Source organism: Labeo rohita, chromosome 4, assembly GCF_022985175.1.
Source record: "Labeo rohita strain BAU-BD-2019 chromosome 4, IGBB_LRoh.1.0, whole genome shotgun sequence".
Taxonomy (NCBI): domain Eukaryota; kingdom Metazoa; phylum Chordata; class Actinopteri; order Cypriniformes; family Cyprinidae; genus Labeo; species Labeo rohita.
This window is the reverse complement of record NC_066872.1, coordinates 39599800-39619240: the sequence shown is the minus strand read 5'-3', so window position 1 is coordinate 39619240 and position 19441 is coordinate 39599800. Positions and strand designations below refer to the sequence as shown.

At 35.0% G+C, this 19441-nt stretch overlaps 3 protein-coding genes across 9 annotated transcripts in view; 1 reads left to right on the top strand and 2 right to left on the bottom strand.

Annotated features, from left to right (window-relative positions):
• The window catches only part of shank3b (SH3 and multiple ankyrin repeat domains 3b), a 33601-nt gene extending 27369 nt beyond the window's left edge, over window positions 1-6232 (bottom strand). For 5 of the 7 annotated variants that reach the window (XM_051107505.1, XM_051107509.1, XM_051107508.1 and 2 more), the window contains exon 1: window positions 2054-2219. The gene's annotated coding sequence lies outside the window, so the exon portion shown is untranslated. Of the gene's footprint in view, window positions 1-2053; window positions 2220-5124; window positions 5790-5893 lie in introns of those variants that run through there. The other 2 variants (XM_051107507.1, XM_051107506.1) reach the window with 2 other exon arrangements.
• A 1734-nt stretch (window positions 6233-7966) lies between these two features.
• Window positions 7967-10955, bottom strand: cdnf (cerebral dopamine neurotrophic factor). The gene is made up of 4 exons (XM_051108305.1): window positions 10777-10955; window positions 9005-9132; window positions 8735-8876; window positions 7967-8646 (listed from the first exon to the last, which is right to left on the bottom strand). The coding sequence occupies exons 1-4, from the start codon at window positions 10862-10864 to the stop codon at window positions 8456-8458; spliced, it is 549 nt and encodes a 182-aa protein (XP_050964262.1). The 5' UTR covers window positions 10865-10955; the 3' UTR covers window positions 7967-8455.
• Window positions 10956-11088: 133 nt separating this feature from the next.
• On the top strand, window positions 11089-18353 carry hspa14 (heat shock protein 14). The gene is made up of 14 exons (XM_051108616.1): window positions 11089-11167; window positions 11349-11429; window positions 12496-12578; window positions 12784-12832; window positions 12938-13043; window positions 13120-13210; window positions 13337-13441; window positions 13523-13684; window positions 15313-15468; window positions 15548-15650; window positions 15848-16063; window positions 16150-16299; window positions 16607-16674; window positions 18259-18353. The coding sequence occupies exons 1-14, from the start codon at window positions 11111-11113 to the stop codon at window positions 18344-18346; spliced, it is 1515 nt and encodes a 504-aa protein (XP_050964573.1). The 5' UTR covers window positions 11089-11110; the 3' UTR covers window positions 18347-18353.
• Window positions 18354-19441: the final 1088 nt, after the last annotated feature.

The window sequence follows — 19441 nt, the reverse complement described above, 5'->3', positions numbered from 1 at the left end:
AGAAATGCTACATACATTGTATAAGGGAAAAAAATTATTAAAAACTTTGCTCTATTTCTTCTTATTAACGTTACAAAAGTAATTTAGTCAAGAACAAGAATGACAGATAGCAGGAATATTAGACTGCTGTCACTTTAAGAGCTGCCTGGCGTCAATATACTGTTATTACGGTTTGCTTTCACTTAAAGGAGAAGTTCACTTCCAGAACAAAAATTTACAGGTAATGTACTCACCCTCTTGTCATCCAAGATGTTCATGTCTTCCTTTCTTCAGTCATAAAAAATTATGTTTTTTTGAAGAAAACATTTCAGGATTTTTCTCCATACAGTGCTCTTTAATGGTGCAAAATGCAGTTTAAATGCAGCTTCAAAGGGTCAAAACGATCCCAGCCGAGGAAGAAAGGTCTTATCTAGCTAAATGATTGGTTATTTTCTAAAAAAAAAAAAAAGTACAGTTTATATACTTTTTAACCACAAATGCTCATCTTGTCTAGCTCTGCGATGCGTATGCGTAGTCTGTGTAATACAGTTAGAGTAGGTTGAAAAACTCCCATCTCATTTTCTCCTCCAACTTCAAAATCATCCTACATTGCTGCAGAAGTACCACCCCAGTGTTTATGAAGTGAAAGTGCAAAGAAGGTCAAACGTCCTTTACATAAAGAGATAAAACAGTAATGTAGGACAATTTTGAAGTTGAAGATTGTATTGACCTAGATTACACAGAGTATGCATGTGCATCGCAGAGCTAGACAAGACATTTGAGGTTAAAAAGTATATAAATTGTAAATGTTTTTAGAAAATAACAGATTGTTTCACTACGTAAGACCATTTTTCCTCAGCTGGGATCATTTTGACCCTTTGAAGCTGCATTTAAACTGCATTTTGAAGTTCAAACTCAGGGCACCATAGAAGTCCACTATATTTAGAAAAATCCTGAAATGTTTTTCTCAAGAAACATAATTTCTTTACGACTGAAGAAAGAAAGACGTGAACATCTTTGATGACAAGGGGGTGAGTACATTATCTGTAAGTTTTTGTTCTGGAAGTGAACTTCTCCTTTAAGACCTACTGTGTTTACTTTCAAAGACAGGCATTTTGACAGATAAAGTGTGTGCATTTAAGCATTCAAGGTATTAAAAATAAAAGTACTTCCACACAATACGTTAAAACAGCACATGCATATAGTGAAATGAGTTCTTGTTTGCTGCTGATGGCATTTCAGTGGCTTAAAATCACTTGTTTTTAAATCACAATGCTTAATAACGCATGCAAACGATACGTTTCTCGTGACCACGTAGCACAGCAACATTCAAAAATAGTCCAAAATCTCTACCAGTTTACAAATTTCTATCACCCACCCCTATGCACAACCAGCTGAAACCTATATAAACTAAAATCTGAGATGTCATGTTATGATTCAGCTTAAAATACTGAAATTACAAGGTTTGTGATCACTAATAATCACTTAATCATTTACATAAAATGATATAGAGATTCTTTTAGGTAGTAGTTGTAACCAAATGTAACACAGGACCACAAAACCAATCATAAGGGACATTTTTTGAAGATGCATCATCTTAAAGCTGAATAAATAAGCTTTCCATTGATGTATGGTTTGTAATCTTGACCCATACAATGCATTTTTGGCTATTGCTACAATATACCCGTGTGACTTATGACTGGTTTTGTGGTATTTTCAGAAGAAATCACACAGAAGTTGGCGTTCCCATGATGCTAAGATGTTCTGAGTGGTTTCTAGGAAGTGCTGGGTTATTGCTTACTGGCTCATGCAGTATCCACCCATATGGCAAGACATTCTGGCAAGTTTCCTTCCTTAAGTGTAAGTGTTTATCATCTGGCAGGCAAAACTGTAAGTCTAATCACTTAGAAAAGTAATAGCACACACTCTTTAACAATCCACGTCACTTATTTTCAGCGCAAAACGAACAAGTTGTGTAAGTATAAGCAATAGCAATACTCATATTGCGTTAGCAAACACCACTAACAAGCTACAGTAGAAAAACTGAATAACAAGGAAACAAGGAGGAGTTCACCTTTGACCTGAACTTCCCATGTGAGGTTCCTATACATTTGCAGGTAACTTTCTGTTTGTATTCCCACAGTTTTCTTCTAGTATTCCACAACGCATTTGTTTTTGAAAACGGCAGGGCCGAATGTCCCGGCGCTCTCTCTGAGGTCTGAGATTTCAGGACACTTGAAGCCCAACCCTGATGCTGAATATTCCCGAGCAGGAAAACCGGGAGGAAATTACAGCAGGAAGGTCTCCAGTCCATCTCAAACCATCTCGACCAACCGAAAGCACCGTTTGAGGGCCTCCACCAATGGTGTCTCGACCAATCACCAACATCTCTATAAACACCTGAGGTGAGGCTATGTTTAAATAAATACATCATTCGAGTTGTAACCACCCTGTTCAAGTACCACTGTGAATTTAAGATGGATCAAATGTAGCAACAAGAGATTATATGATGCTTTGAGTAAATGAATAAGAGATTTTATTTATGCATGGTGTTGGATAATGCTTTTATCAAAGCATGTTGCGGTCACATCGAAAATGATGCCAGGCTGAATAAAGAAATAAAAAGGCCTTCATAATCCCATCAGTTTTTAAATACAGAATCAACTCCCACATATTCCCATTTAAACACATGCGCACACAAATCCAAAGCAGCACTTTCATATCGTTAATCCAGCTCTGTTACAGTCTCCAGAAACTTCCACTGGACCTGTTTTCATATGAAGCCCTTCTGGCTTTGTAATTTACTTCCCGTGATCTCAGCCCAACTTCCTGCCCTTCTTCCTGGCTGGATTGGGCCGAGGCTCCTCGGGATGTTTTTGCAGGAAGTATAGGAAAGGCTGCACGCCTCTGATAACTCCACTCTTTCCTCAGGCGATACAAAAATTCACCTCACACACATGAATGTGGAACAGAAATAAAGGCTACTGACACCCACACTCCTTCCTACAAATCTCACACACATGCGGTTACAGCACAGTATCGTTTCTATTTCCACCGCACATTAGAAGGGCCTTTAACGCAATTACAGGAATATGATACAGCACTAATATTGTCGTATAGTTCTTTAATGCTGAATATATCAATATTTGAAATCACATGTGAAGGTGCTGTGATAGATGACAGCAGCATGAAGTCCTGATAGATTTCATTTCCTTTTGATTTCATCAGATCAAGGAGAAATCACGAGCGTGCTGCTTCTGTTACATAAGGCACACCTTGACGTCTGGATCTGTGGGTAAGAACTTGACTGAAGTTATAAGACTGCAGCCGTTCCTAAAATCTGAGAGATCTCTCTCTCATAGATTAAATGCATTCATTTGGATTTTGCACAGGGAATAGGGAGAATTTCTGAATGTATTTGGTGTGTCCTTTTTTTGTTTTATCAGCACACAGGATGCTTTGTGTCCAACTTTATGATCGTTCTCCAGCATGATTTGAGATGATCCACAGAGCATCTTGAGCTTTAGTGTAGGAACATGTGACCATCTGTACAGAGTCACATGATCAAAAAACACAAATTGACTTTCCTAAAATTAATGGTTTCAATTACATATTTCATTATAGATTTTTAATTTTCTAAACTGAAATTAATAAAACTGAAATAATCCTGTACTTTGTCTAATTATTTTAGAATATACATCAGTCAAAAGTTTGTGAACTGTAAGATTTTTAATGTCTTCTGCTCACCAAGCCTACATTTATTTGATCCAAAGTGCAGTAAAATCTGTAAAAATTCTGAATATTGAATATGAATATTTTTTACTATTTATAATAGCTGTTTTCTATTTGAATATATTTAAAACGTAATTTATTCCTGTGATTTCAAAGCTGAATTTTTAGCATCATTAGTCACGTTATCCTTCAGAAATCATTGTAATATTCTCATTTGCTGCTCAAAAAATATTTATTATTATTATTGTTGAAAACAGCTGAGTAGTTTTTTATCAGATTCCTTTGACGAATAGAAAGGTCAGAAGAACAGCATTTATCTGAAATATAAATCTTTTGTAACATTATAAATGTCTTTATCATCACTTTTGATAAATTTAAAGCATCCTTACTAAATAAAAGTATTAACTTTTGTAATTTCTTCCCCCCGACTCCAAACTATTGAATGGTATAGTGTATAATGTTACAAAAGCTTTTTATTTTAGATAAATGCTGATCTTTGGATCTTTCTATTCATCAAAGAATCCAGAAAAAATGTACTCAACTATTTTAAATATTGGTAATAATAATAAAAATGTTTCTTGAACAGCAAATCAGCATATTAGAATGATTTCTGAAGGATCATGTGACACTGAAGCCTGTAGTAATGATGCTGAAAATGTAGCTTTGATCACTAAATTGATCAATAAATTAGTTTTTAAATTTCATTCAAATAGAAAGCAGTTATTTTAAATAGTAAAAATATATCACAATATTACAGCTATTGCTGTATTTTGGATTAAATAAATGCAGGCTTGGTCAGCAGAAGAGACACATTAAAAATCTTCCTGTTTAAAAACTTTTGGTAATGTACCTTTAAATATAGAATATATTTAAATACACTTTTAAATTTTAAAACTATAAATATTCAATGTAGTCTCAATTATGATGTCATAGAACCTAAAGCTATATAGCATGTTTAATAATTATGTAAGAATAGAAAATTTTGAAGAAAACTGTCATGCCAACAACATATTTGCTAAATTTCTTTTACACCAGGACTTCGGTTAAGACCTTTCTGACCTTCTGAGAGGTTAGAGCAATGAATCCAATTGCAATGTTTTAAAGTTTTAAATGCATTATTTAAAATGCATTCTTAATATGCAAACCATTTAGTTTATCGTATAAAGTCAAGTTTCAAAGTAGCAACCCCCAATTTCAAAATCTCCTACATGCAAAACTTCTGCCTGGAGTAACAACACACATTCATCATTGCACACGCAAACACGCACAAATCCCCTTTCTCCCTCACTCATCCCCACATGGTTCCCTCCCCCTTTGGGGCTCTTGTCACCTCCGTATCCAGATCCAGGAACAGTATGATCAGCCAAAGAGCGCTGTGAGCAATAACGATGTGTGTGCGCGTGGGCGTCTCACCTCATCGCCGTCTCTGTTCAGAGCCTCAGTGCATCTCCATATCTCAGTGTGAGAATTCACATGCTAAGAGCTGTCACTGCATCCCAGTACCACTGCACCTCTCCAAGTCCTCGCTCATCACTATGGCAACCAGAAAAATGGTTCACCAGGAAACTTTGCCTGCTTTTAAAGGGCCAAAGCACAAATCTGGAGCGAGCATCCTCCTGACGGGCGTGCAAAAGACTCAAGGCGCGCTCGCGCACCGAGCGCCACACAGATGTTTAAAGAGAGGGGAGATTGAGAAAGAGAGAACAGCTGAGAGAGAGAGAGAGAGTAAATTAAGCAGAAGAAACGGAGAATGTGATGGCTTAATGTGTGGGCGTTAGGGCTGAATAGATTGGCCTCAGTCACGACAGAAATTAGGACGTAAGAGAGCGACAGGTAAAGAAGGTAAGGGGCGACGTTCTTCCGTTCTGCAAAATTCAACTCTACGCAAATCAGAGATTAGGCTTCGCCTGAGGAAGACCTATATAGAGTGAACGCAACACTCATTCACACATCCGCTTGCAAACACACACACACATTTCGCTTGTTAGGAAAAAGTGTTCTGTAATCCCTGTAGTGATGCCCAATGAAAATATCCGCATCTGCAGAGGTGCGCTGACTAAACATGACACGCAAAGAGCCTGAAAAGACACAAATTACTCTCGTCTTTCCAACAAACAGTCATTCAAACATCCTAACACAAACACAATTCACCTAAGGATATGTTGGAAATCATAAAACTTACCTAATAAAACCAGGGCACACATTCCACACCATCTCGACTTCCTCTACGAGGGTCCGTCTCTGCTCTGTGAAAGTGTATAAGTGTGTTAATGTGTGTATTTGGAACGTATGTGTGTGAGAAAGAGAAGAGAGGGAGAAAAGAGGAGAGATAGAGGGAAAGGGAAAGAGAGAAATAGAGGGAGAGAGAGGGAAAGAGAGAGAGTGCGGAGGCAGAGAGACTGTTACTGTATGACAGGAATGCTCAGCTCAGCCCACACAGTGCAAGCATGATACACTGACTGTGTGTGTGTGCGTGTGTGTGTGTGTGCGAGAGAGAGAGAAAGAGAGAGAGAGTATAGAGAGAGGTTCAGTCTCCCACTTCTTTGCGTGGGCAAGGCCTGAATCTCACTCACAGTCTCTCTCTCTTCTCAACAGCTATTACAGGAGAACAGCAGAACTGGATGGTAAAAAAGGGGGATTGTGAATGAGAAAGCCTGGGGGGGTGGGGAGAGAGAGGAGAGAGAGCAGAGGAGAAGAGAGAGAACGAGCCCCACCGATGGTCTAGTGGCTGATTGGTTCTGTTTTATGACATAAAAAGTTTGTCAGCAAAATCCTGTAGCATCACAAGCTGCGGATGAAAGATTCCGTGATCGCCATGGCAACGAGCCAGATGTAAACATCAGCACGGTTGCATGGGCGTCTTTTGTTCGGTGTGTGTATGGAAAGACAGTCACAACAATACGATCCTTACGAGAGGTCAGGGTAGCGGTATATAATTATGAAATACACACGCAAATTTGATACAGACTGACACTGAGTTTGTAGAAACTGACGTGCAAAATTCAGATTCACTGTCTCCAAAAATGAAAGAAGTTAATTATATTTTGCATAACGACAAGTTGCTGTCTAATATAAACTAATTTTTAACTGTAGAAGAAAAAACAGTATATCCGTCTATCCAAATTGTAATATAAGTGATTCTGTCTTAATTTAGTAGTTTCATCTGGTCTTGTTGAAATATATAGTATATATAGTATCATCAGCATAACAATGGAAACTAATCCCATATTTTCTAATAATATTACCAAGGGGCAACATGTGTATTGAAAATAGCAGAGGGCCTAAGACGGAGCCTTGCGGCACGGTGTACTTTATTTAAAGCAAATAAAGTCTACTTTCTAAGAATGTTAAGATTTTTTTTTGCATTATTTTAATGGCAGTTAAGCACATCCACCAAATGAGGTCTTCTTTCTAAGAATGTTAAGATTTTTCTTTTTTTTTTTTTTTCATGGCAATTAAGTGCATCCTGTGACTAAATTCAGGTATTTCTGTAGCCTCGTAATACATGGAATATTTGTACTTCATTCCGAATTTAATAGGAGAAAATGATTGGTCATTCTAACTTTTTTCTATCATTTTTAACACTCTGTTTTAGCTAATTTATATTGAAAATAGCAGAGGGCTTAAGACAGAGCCTTGTGGCACTCCATATTTCATTTAAAGCAAATTATGTCCACTTGATTATGTTAAGATTTTTTTTTTTGCATTATTTTCATGGCAATTAAACGCATCCTCTGACTAAATTCTGATATTTCTATAGCCTCATAATAAGAGATTACATTGAATATTTGTACTTCATTAATTTCGTCATACCGGAAGAATATTTAAGAGCTGCAAAAAAGTGATTAAAGATGACCAAAAAATAGATGTTCCCTGACATGTATATGAAATGTAATGAATATGAATTTGATGCTGAATAAAAAAAATTAAGTCTATTTTTTATTTTGACCATTTTCATTACAATTGTTTTTACCTTCCAATCTTTCTTTTTATTTTGCCTTTGAATTTTTCTTTTATTCTCAATAATTCTCATGAGGTTCTCGCTGTAATATAATTAATTAATTCAGTATTAAGTAGCATAAATTAAAGTACAACAAGCGGTACCATGATCTGTAAACACTATAAAATTGCATTTCAGTAATTTGATTTTGTTTTACTATATTGCATTATGCTAATGGAAATTAAAAAGGCAATGTGCATAATGTCATGACAGTGCACAATTAAATTAATTCATTTTATTTTTGCGAAATATTGCCTTTTTTATTTTCTTTTAAAATATTATCTAGACAAATTAACGAGTAACATGCAATTCACCCACAGCTGCAAACACAGAAGGCTCTTAAAGGGGAGTACGAATTAGGATGTAAGTGATCTTAGAGCTTGACACAAGCTCTAGTCCCTTCTAAATTAAACAGTTGGACAAAAAAACAGCCAGCATCTCTGCAAGCAACCTCTTAATCACTGAAACTAATAAAGCTTAATGATTTATTCTGAGTGTGCGGGAGAAAATGCTTACAGTGGTACAAGAGAATGAGACACTGGGGAAATGGGCACATATTGCACATGGCTGCTCGTAACGAATATTATGAAAAGCATTATAAGTTAGGAGTCTCAGAGCAATATCAAAAGTGTCCCTGAGCGCAGCTGCACGTGCAGCCCCTCCCATCACTGCAGTGTGTCCTGCACGAGGAGGCCCTCTCATCAGAGCTCTGTCTCCCCAACACGGAGCTGCACAGGGAGGCCCTCAGAACTCTTCTGAATGTGTTCTGTGCTGCGCTGTGCTGTGTTTGGGGGCCACCTCCTGGATGAGATCGATAAATTCACTCTTCTCCAGACAGGCTCTGCACTCCTCACCCCACGAGGCCAAGACCCTCTTCAGCTCCAACACTCGCATTTTAGACAAAGCGTCCCTGCTCCAGTCAAGAACAGGACGCTCTGTTTCAGAAGAACAAGAACCTTTGAGATAAATATTTCCAAAGCCTCAAATACAGTGTCAGGACTTTTATATGTGAACACGCCCTACCGTATCTGAGCTCGCAGATCTGGCCGTCCCTGCGCTGAAGTCTCTGGCAGATTTTGTGGACAGGAACATGTGCGCTGAGGGGGCGGCTCACCTCACCTGTCACTTTGGCTGCAGCATCACTGGAGGCTCCCAGGTAATAACACTGAGGTGAAAGAATTACAAGATGTCATACATTTAGTATATTCCATACTGAAAACATCTCCAGGTTTTCAAAAGCATGGACCAGCAACCAAAGAAGAATAAGAACCAGACTTGTTTTTATGTTCTTACAAGTCTACTCTCTTTCCCAGTAGTCTCAGCGCAGGCTCTGATCAGACCCTCCTCCACCAGCTCTGGGGACAGTTCTGTGTGTCTGATCACCAGTGAGTTATAAAGACGCCCCAAAAACCCCACACACACTGCAAAACAGACACACATACAAAATAAACAGAGGATTATACTGGAGGGCTAAATTCATATGATATCAGTTATATAACAGGGCTTCTGTGGCTCTTAAAAATGTCTTGCGTCTAAATTAGAAAGTCTTAAATTCATTCAATCATGGCATCTTACTTAGTATTTTTGTTTTATTTTGTAATACAAACATCTAAACATCCTTAAATCAAGATATTTATTCTAAACAAAATAACCAAAACCTCAATTAATTTTCTCAGAAAATAACACTTTATAAGTTTAATTAGCATCTCAAATAAATTTATCTTGATTTAAGGATGTTTAGATATTTGTATTGGAAAATGTAGTGCATGCATTTAATGCCATGCCATAATTTTGATCAGTTTCTCATAAAACAAGATGACTTATTTTACGTAATTTTGCTAAGAATCTATAGACATTTGCACTGGAAATCAGTAAGGCAAGGCAAGGCAAGTTTATTTATATAGCACATTTCATACACAAAGGTAATTCAAAGTGCTTTACATAAAAGGAAGTAGAATAATCATAAAAAACAATATTATACTAAAACAATAATAAAAACAATAATCACAAAAAAGGAAGTAGAACAATCATAAAAACAATGATCTCAACAATAAAACAAAGAATGTAAAATGTAAAAACTGTACAAAAAGAACATCACCTTTTTGCATCGTATTTAAACGATACTTCATGTTTGTTTATTTATTTATTTATTGTAAAATAAAAAGTAATGAAAATACAGTAATGGTCAAATGTTTTTGAACAGTAAGATTTTTAATGTTTTTTTTGTTTTGTTTTTTTAAAATAAGTCTGCTCACCAAGCCTGCATTTATTTGATCCAAAATACAGTAAAAGCAGTACAACTGTGAAATATTTTTTACTGTTTGAGATAACTGCTTTCTATTTGAATATATTTTAAAATGCAATTTATTCTTGTGATCAAAGCTGCATTTTCAGCATCATTACTCCAGTCTTCAGTGTCACATGATCTTTCAGAAATTCTAATATGCTGATTTTTTTGTTCAATAAACTTTTTTTTATTATTATTAGGATGCTTTAAATTGATCAAAAGTGATGATAAAGACATTTATAATGTTACAAAAGACTTCTATTTTAATGCTGTTCTTCTGAATCATCTCAGCTGTTTTCAACATAATAATAATAATAATAAATATATTTTAACCAGCAAATCAAAATATTAGAATGATTTCTGAAGGATCATGTGACTGGAGTAATGATGCAAAAAATTCAGCTTTGAAATCACAGGAATAAATTACATATTAAAATCTATTCAAATAGAACCTAGTTAGTTTAAAAAGTAAAAATATATCCCAATTTTACTGTTTCTGCTGTACTGAGCAGAAGAGACTTCTTTAAAAAAAAACATTAAACATCTTACTGTTCAAATACTTTTGACTGGTAGTGTAACACACAAGCAGCATTTAGCATTACATTAATAAAGGTTTTCATTTTGCAATCCAAAACCAGGACTCACCTCTTAAATATTCTTATATTTACTATGTGTTAAAACGCTCATGCACTTGTGCAAAATAACCCAGCATAGTTCAGGTGACTATTTTTACACTCAGGGGCTCATGCGCATTGCAAGCCAAGCTGACCAACCTCACCTTCGCATTCTTCTGCATCAGTAACTGAGAATAAAACAACACATAAAAGCAAAAGTAACGGGGTGGTAAAGGAGCTGTTTAAAGACATGACTCTGTGCGCTTAAAAGGCGCTTGGGCGCACTTTTAAATGAACTTCAATACCCAGTACGCAACACCCACCGGCGCCGCTTTCAGCTGTTTCTAAATCAGGCGCTGCTCTCTTGACGTTCCAGCCGACGTACGTGCAGCGGCGCTCTGATTGGCTAAGAACGCCGCCCGTCATTTAACAGCACCTAAAGTCCATCCCTTCTCATTTGCATATGAGTACCGGCTTCCGGTAGGACTCTTCGGAAGCATGGCTGCCATCGGGGTGCACTTTGGATACACATGTGCCTGTGTTGCCGTATTCAAGGTGATTAAGTTATTAGTATACATCATTTAGCTTTGTTTAATAAACGCGAATGTGTGGGCAACAAAATAAAACATATAATAAGACCTTGTTTATGTTGCTGAAAATGTGGCGTTAATGGTATAACAGACAACCCACACCAGATGAAATACAGTTTATAATAAGTGTAATTGTTTTCATATAGGATGGACGAGCAGATGTTGTGGCAAATGATGCCGGGGACAGAGTCACTCCAGCTGTGGTCGCATACAGAGACACTGAACAGGTAATTTTCCCATGATAGACATTGCAGGCAATAATCATTCATAATACAGCTCTCTCACGTAAAATAAAAACTAGATTTCATAACTACAAAACCTATCTCTAGTCTAGTGAATAGAATGTGTGCTGTGTTTGTATAATGTACTGTCTCTATATTGCATAGTGAGCTTAATTTTGCTTTATAGCAGTGTACATGCATTGTTGTTGATATAGATCATACAAAATTTATATAGTAATATTGTAAAATATTTTTATGATTTGAAATGACTGTTTTCTATTTGAATATATTTTAAAATGTAATTTATTCCTGTGATCAAAGCTACATTTTTTTTAGCATCATTACTCTTCAGTGTCACATGATCCTTCAGAAATCATTCTAATGTGCTGATTTGCTGTTTAAGAACAGCAAATCAGCTGAATCAAATCAAATCAGCAAAATTTTATTATTATCAATATTTAATATTGGGGAGGGGTTATAGAAATTAATTATTTTATTTAGCAAGAATGCTTTAAGTTGTTAAAAAGTGATGATAAAGATAGTTTATAATGTTACGAAAGATTTGTATTTCAGAAGATGCTTTCTATTCTATTCTAACTTTAATTTCTAAATTCATCAAAGAAACCTGAAAAAATTCTGCTCTGCTGTTTTCAACATACTAATAATAAAACATGCTTTTGAGCAGCAAATCAGAATATTAGAATGATTTCTGAAGGATTATGTGACTGGAGTAATGTTGCTAAAAATTCAGCTATAAAATCACTGGAATAAATTACTTTTTAAATATGTTCAAATAGAAACCAGTTATTTTAAATAATAAAAATATTTCAAAGTTGTGCTGTTCTTGCTGTACTTTGGATCAAATAAATGCAGGCTTGGTGAGCAGAAGAGACTTCTATTAAAAAAACATTAATCTTACTGTTCAAAAACGTTTGATTGTTAGTGTGTATATATAATATTAAAGTGTTGTAAGATGTCTTGATTCATTTATTTTATGGTTTGTTTAATTTTAATGTTAATAAATGAAGCAAGAATGTCAGGGCATATGAGTCTAATGGTTTTTATTTTCTAGATAGTGGGAATTGCTGCTAAGCAGGGCAGAATACGAAATGCAGCCAATACGGTTGTTAAAGTGAAGCAGATCCTGGGCAGACGGTAGGTTTTTCATGTTGTATACTTAGACTATTCTTAGATATTTTCTTATTTTTATTTACATTCAATAGTTCACACTATTCTGCAGATAAATCACTGCATAATGTTATTAAGAATATTTACAGTTAAATTAGCAATCGCTTAAATAACTATACATTTATATATGATAATCACAGTATAAAATTCATTGGACTTATGTATTTGACAGCTATGATGATCCAGATGCCCAGGCACACAAAGAAGAAAGCAAATGCATTGTAAGTACATGCTTCACTTCTTAAATGCTGACAAAGAAAATACAACAACAGTTAACATAAAATCTAAACCGCCTACTTATTTAAAAGGTGTTTTGTCATTTCTAGGTTGTCAACAAGAGCGACCTGCCAAGATATGAAATCGACACGGGAGAGACGACCAAGTATGTCTCACCTGAAGACGTAGCTAAATTGATCTTCCATAAAATGAAAGGTACTGTCTGAATCCTTCATTTCTTTTTACAGTACGTTTAACATGAACAGTCATAATTATTTTATGCTCCCTGCAGAGACGGCCCAGTCGGCCTTGGGTTCGGATGTGAAAGACGCTGTCATAACAGTGCCGTTTGAGTTCGGAGAGATGCAGAAGAATGCGCTCAGGTACTGTATGTGCTTTTTTGAGATTTGAGATGAATGCAAATTAATTCAAATGATGTAACACCGTTATCTAACTTCAGAAGCCGTGTCTTGGGAGATGTTTTATAAGAATCAGTGCTGTGTTTGTAGGCAAGCTGCAGAAACTGCGGGGTTCAATGTGCTGAGGCTCATCCACGAACCCTCCGCTGCCCTTCTAGCTTATGGAATCGGCCAAGACTCACCGTTGGGAAAAAGGTAAGAATTTTTGCATGATCTCAGATTAATTTTCTTTCAGCTCCTCAAAAGCTTCATTTACATTTCTGCTTTCCACCACAGTCATGTGCTGGTGTACAAACTCGGAGGCACGTCACTCAGCGTCACCGTCCTGGAAGTGAACAGCGGAATGTACCGTGTCCTCGCAACACAGACGGATCACAGGACGGGAGGAGAGAGCTTCACGCATGAGCTCGCACAGCACCTCGCGGCAGAGTTCAAAAAGTCAGTAGATGTCTGGTGCTTCACATTTAACATTTAAATGTGCGCTTTGACCAGGTTATTCTTGTGGAAGTGATTTAATTTTGTAGACACCAGTGAACTATGGGTTGTTTGCAGTTGACAAGCAACTTCACAACTTTTAGAATTTGAAGTCTTCTGTTTTCAACTCAAGTGTTATATAATGCAACAACTTTTTTAACTGATGCAAAACTTCTCATTCATTCTTGAATATTATGTTTTTGTTTCAGTATTAATTTAAAAAAATCTGATTTGTTTAATTGAAAAAAAAATAAAATAAATTCACAATTTATATATATATTTTTTTTAGAAAAATAGGCATTTCTATATGTAAAATACTTGTGTAATACTATAATATACAAAACCAGTCAAGTTTTTGAACTGTAAGATTTTTAATGGTTTTTGAAGAAGTCTCTTCTGCTCACCAAGCTTGATCCAAAGTCAAACAGTAAAATTTTTTAATATTTTTGAAAAATATTTGAAAATATTTTTGAAAAATATTTGAAAATATTTTTGAAAAATATTTGAAAATATTTTTGAAAAATATTTGAAAATATTTTTGAAAAATATTTGAAAATATTTTTGAAAAAAAAAAAATAAAATTTTGAAATATTTTTACTATTTGAAATATCTTTACTGTCACTCAGTTTAATGCTTCCTTGCCAAATGAAAGCATTAATTTCTTAAAAAAAACATGTATATGTATGTATATTTCTATTTTCTATTTTAATATATTTGATGATGATGCTAATGCTGAAAATTCAGCTTTGATCACAGGAATAAATTACATTTTAAAATATATTTAAACTGAAAGACGTTATTTTAAATAGTAAAAATATTTCACAGTATTACAGCTTTTGTTGTATTTTGGATCAAATAAATGCAGGCTTGGTGATTTCTTGGTGACTTCTTTAAAAAACATTAAAAATCTTAGTGTACTTGTGTAATATATATTGAACCTAAATGACAGTGCATATAATGTTATATAAAACATTATATATTTAATAATATACACTAAAAGTTTATTTTTTTTTAGAATGTTGTTAAAAAGACTATTATGCTCACAGAGGCTCCATTTATTTGATTAAAAATACGGAAAAAACAAAACAGTATTATTGTGAAATAATATTACAGTTCAAAAGCTGTTGTCTATTTTAATATATTTTAAAAACTAATTTATTCCTGTGATGCAAAGTTGAATTTTCAGCATCATTACTACAGTCTTCAGTGTCTTCTAGAAACCATTTTAATATGCTGATTTTGTAGTCAAGAAACATTTATTATAAATTTTTGTGAAACTGATGCATTTTTTTCCATGGTTCTTTGATGAACATAAATTTAAAAGTACAGCATACTTTACACAAATATCTTTACTGTCACTCAGTTTAATGGTTCTTGCCAAATGAAAGCATTAATTTCTTTAAAAAAAACATAAATAAATAAATGCATTAATTAAAAAAAAAATACTTGGTCCAAGATTTTGAGTAGTAGTGTGTAATATTTTTAAACCTAAAATTTGATTTAAGATTTTATTCATACTGCCCATCCCACATGGATGTCATTACTGTTTTAAATCTTACCTTGTTTTTTTTTTTTTTCATGTGTGCCTTCAGAACTTACAAACAGGATGTGACGGGTAACCCCAGGGCGATGCTTAAGCTCATGAACAGTGCTGATGTGGCCAAACACACCCTCTCCACCCTGGGCAGTGCAAACTGCTTTGTGGATTCGCTCTACGATGGCATGGATTTTGAGTGCAACGTCTCAAGGTGAGAGAAAGTTCAAAATCAGTATCACAAAGAAAATTGTACCTGTTGCTCATCTCTGTCTCATATGCTTCTATTCAAGGGCCCGTTTTGAGCTAATATGCTCCAGCCTCTTTAATAAGAGCATTCAGCCAATTAAAGGTCTTCTTGAGCAAGTAAACCTGTCCACCTCTGACATCAACAAGGTAGAACATTTTTAATACAAAAGTGTGAGCATTAGAGGGAGCTGCAGATGTGTATCTCACTTTTCATGCATCATGAGTAGTACTGAGCCTTTTAGTCTTGTTGTTTTAGCCTCATTTCAGTGTTTTACATCTAATCATAGCAAGAATGGCATCCCTAAACCTTAAGTAGAGACTAAACTATGCCTTTTTTGTCTAAGGTGGTTTTATGTGGAGGATCAGCTCGTATCCCGAAGTTGCAACAGATGATCAGGGATTTGTTCCCAGACGTAGAACTGCTGAACTCCATCCCACCGGATGAGGTCATTCCGGTCGGAGCTGCCATGCAAGCAGGCATCCTGGTTGGAAAAGACAGTCTGGCACTTGGAGAAGATTCCATCACTGTGGACTGCTGTGCCAGCGACATCACGGTTAAGGTGGGAAACTTCAAATGATCAATAGTACTTTGCTTAAAGGCGTTTTAGCACATGATTAATCGGTAGATTGCGCCTTGGTCTTTCAGGAAGTGGATGACACCGGAGCTGAGGTTTTTACGGTTTTGTTTCCATCTGGCACACCTCTCCCTGCCCGCCGCCAGCACACGCTGCAGGGTCCTGGCAGTCTGTCGTCAGTGAGTCTGGAGCTCTACCAAGCACAGCGACCAATCGCACAGGTTGGCACCCTTTTAACAGACATTTCAGAGCAAACCTATCCACCTTATTTTTCCCATAAGAGTGGCCACTTGTAAATTATGTCTGCGTCCAGCTATTTCTAGCTGAACAAAACGGCTCATTTTGCTGCTTGATATAGCAAATTGATGTGTCCATATTTCCATATTATTTTAATGTATTATCTTAATTTTATAGGTTTACTTCTGCGTTGAAGAATAAAGTGGATGATAAATATTCAGTCAGTATTATGCATTTCGGCTGGTTTCTCCTTAAAGTTATTAACTTTAAATGTGACTTTTAATTTTCTAGGTTGTACTTAGAGACTTGGAACCTAAAGAGGAGCTGCATGACATTGTTACTGTGCTGACAATGAAGAGGTAGTGAAATAAACTAATACTTTTATTCAGCAAGGATGCATTAAAAAACAAAAGTGACAGTAAAACATTTTTAATGTTACAAAAGATTTCTATTTCAAATAAATGCTGCTGTTTTGAGATTCTATTCCTTAAATGATAATAAAAGTCTCTTGAGCAGCAAATCAGCATATTAGAATGATTTCTGAAGTGTCATGTGACACTGAAGACTGGAGTAATGATGCTGAAAATTTAGTTTTGCATCACCAAAATAAATTACATTTTGAAATATATTCATGTGGAAAACGATTATTTAAAATTCTAATAATATTTCACAATATTACTCTATTTTTATTCAAATAAATGCATCCTTATTTAGCATAAGAGACTTCTTTTCAAAACATTATAAACATTATTTTACAGACAAACGTTTGAACATAGTGCATGTTAAACATCAAACATTGGCTATTGCAGTTGAAGTCAGAAGTTTACATACATTTACATTATTTTACCAAAATAAGAGGGATCATACAAAATGCATGTTATTTTTTTATTTAGTACTGACCTGAATAAGATATTTCACATAAAATATTTACATATAGTCTACAAGAGTGAAATAATATTTGAATCTATAAAGATGACCCCGTTCAAGTTTACATACGCTTGATTCTTAATACGGTGTTGTTACGTGAATGATCTGCAGCTTGTTTTTTTTGTTTAGTGATAGTTGTTCATGAGTCCCTTGTTTGACCTGAACAGTTAAACTGCTGTTCTCCAGAAAAATCCTTCAGGTCCCACAAATTCTTTGTTTTTTTTTCAGCATTTTTGTGTATTTGAACCCTTTCCAACAATGACTGTATGATTTTAAGATCCATCTTTTCACACTGAGGACACCTGAGGGACTCATATGCAAGTATTACAGAAGGTTAAAATGCTCACTGATGCTTCAGAAGAAGAAAAAAAAAAAAAAAAAAAAAAACATGCATTAAGGCCAGGGGTGAAAACTTTTGAACATAATGAGGATGTGTACATTTTTCATATTTTGCCTAAGTATCTTATTTTTTTCATTTGGTACTGTCCTTCAGAAGCTACAGAAGATACATACATGTTTTCCAGAAGATAAAATGTTACATTTACCCCAAATTCAATTAATGCCTTAATGCCTTGTTTCCTTCTAATAATTGCAAGAGTCCCTCAGTTGTCCTCAGTGTGAAAAGATGGATCTTAAAATCATACAGTCATTGTTGGAAAGGGTTCAAATACACAAAAATGCTAAAAAACACAACAAAAAAACAACAACAACGTATTTTCTCTTGTGAACTATATGTAAACATTTGTGTTTTATGTCTTATTCAGGTCAGTACTTAATTAAAATAAAATGCATTTTGTATGATTCCTCTTGTTTTGGTGAAATACTTAACATTTTTGCAGATTCTGAAAGGTGTATGTAAACTTTTGACTTCAACTGTATATGGCTGTATAACTGTATATTTCCTGTTATTTTGTAAATTGTACAGTGTTATATACAATATCACCCAGTCATACTCAACTCATTCATAAAGCTCATATCCTTATTTGAACCTTTTCTGGTGTGTGTTTACTTTTCAGGGACGGTTCACTGCACGTTACGTGCACAGAGCAGGGCAGCGGCAGATCTGAGGCCATTACTATAGAAATGGCAGCTGCAGCATCTTAACCTTGAATCACACCGTCAACGTATTTCCATGCAGTAACCTAAACACCTGCATCTTATGCTGTTTGAGGTTTTCCAGTGCTGTAGATTGCTCTAGACCATAACTGAAGCAAACAAGTTTCAGTTCTTGTTCGGTAAAAAGGAATAGCTCACCCAGAATGGAAACTTATTCACTTGGCCTTATGTTGTTCCATCCCTGATATTTTACTTTGGATAAATTATTGATACAGCTTTGGCCATGCAACAACCGTTCATAGTGACAAAATGAGGAAGCAAGTAGTGCTTTGTCTTGTTTGTCTTGCTTGTATATTAATATATGTTTGGAATATCATGAGGGTGAGTAAAAAACACAATTTTCCCTTTTGTGTTAACTATTCCTTTAACTTAATATTCAGTTTTAATTGTACACTCCCAATTTTTTTTTTTTTTTTTTTTTTTTTTACTTTGAGTCATCTTGTTGTCTCTGACCAGTAGGTTTACTGTAGTTGTTATTACCATGCACCTTCATGTACCTGCATCACTGATAGCATTTAAAGCATGAATAACCTTGTTAGACAGAAGAGAGACTTTCATATGTTGTAGAGACTGAAGAGAAGCAGGTGCAGGTGACTGAAGAGATGCTAATCTGGTGCAGTCACATCGAACAGGTGCAAAATGATCACATTCTTTTTTTTTTTTTTTTTAAAGCTGTTCTCCATATTTGTCATCTGTAACTAGTACGCAATAAAGATCACAGAACACAATTAACCTTGAGTTTATTTTGAGTACTGATCCTTGCTACATTAACATCAGGTTGGAATGTTTGCAATTATGCGATTCCAAATTTTAAAAATTCACATTTTTGTCAAACTTTTTTTTTTTTTTTAAACAATTTTGTATGAACGTATACAAGTGTGTTCCAACACCTTCGAACGTAGCACTGCAATATAAATAAAATTCAGCATTATGTTAGTATTAATTAATATTTTAAATTGGCTTTTATTTTGTATTTTTTATTTATTTATTTTTGTTTTTTAATTTAGCTTTTTTTTTTTTTTTAGTAATTTTTTTTTTAGTTTCAACTTTCAAAACAAAGTTTTTCCAACTAATATTTAAATT

Bases quoted from the DNA above. Each gene is read 5' to 3' on its own strand.
- cdnf (XM_051108305.1), bottom strand. From the start codon at position 10,864: ATGTCTTTAAACAGCTCCTTTACCACCCCGTTACTTTTGCTTTTATGT. The intron at 8,877-9,004 runs GTAAGAACATAA...CTTTCACCTCAG, and splicing joins CTGGGAAAGAGAGTAGACTT to TGTTATTACCTGGGAGCCTC. The intron at 8,647-8,734 runs GTAGGGCGTGTT...CTTCTGAAACAG, and splicing joins GATCTGCGAGCTCAGATACG to AGCGTCCTGTTCTTGACTGG.
- hspa14 (XM_051108616.1), top strand. From the start codon at position 11,111: ATGGCTGCCATCGGGGTGCACTTTGGATACACATGTGCCTGTGTTGCC. The intron at 13,044-13,119 runs GTACTGTCTGAA...TGCTCCCTGCAG, and splicing joins GATCTTCCATAAAATGAAAG to AGACGGCCCAGTCGGCCTTG. The intron at 13,442-13,522 runs GTAAGAATTTTT...TTTCCACCACAG, and splicing joins GACTCACCGTTGGGAAAAAG to TCATGTGCTGGTGTACAAAC.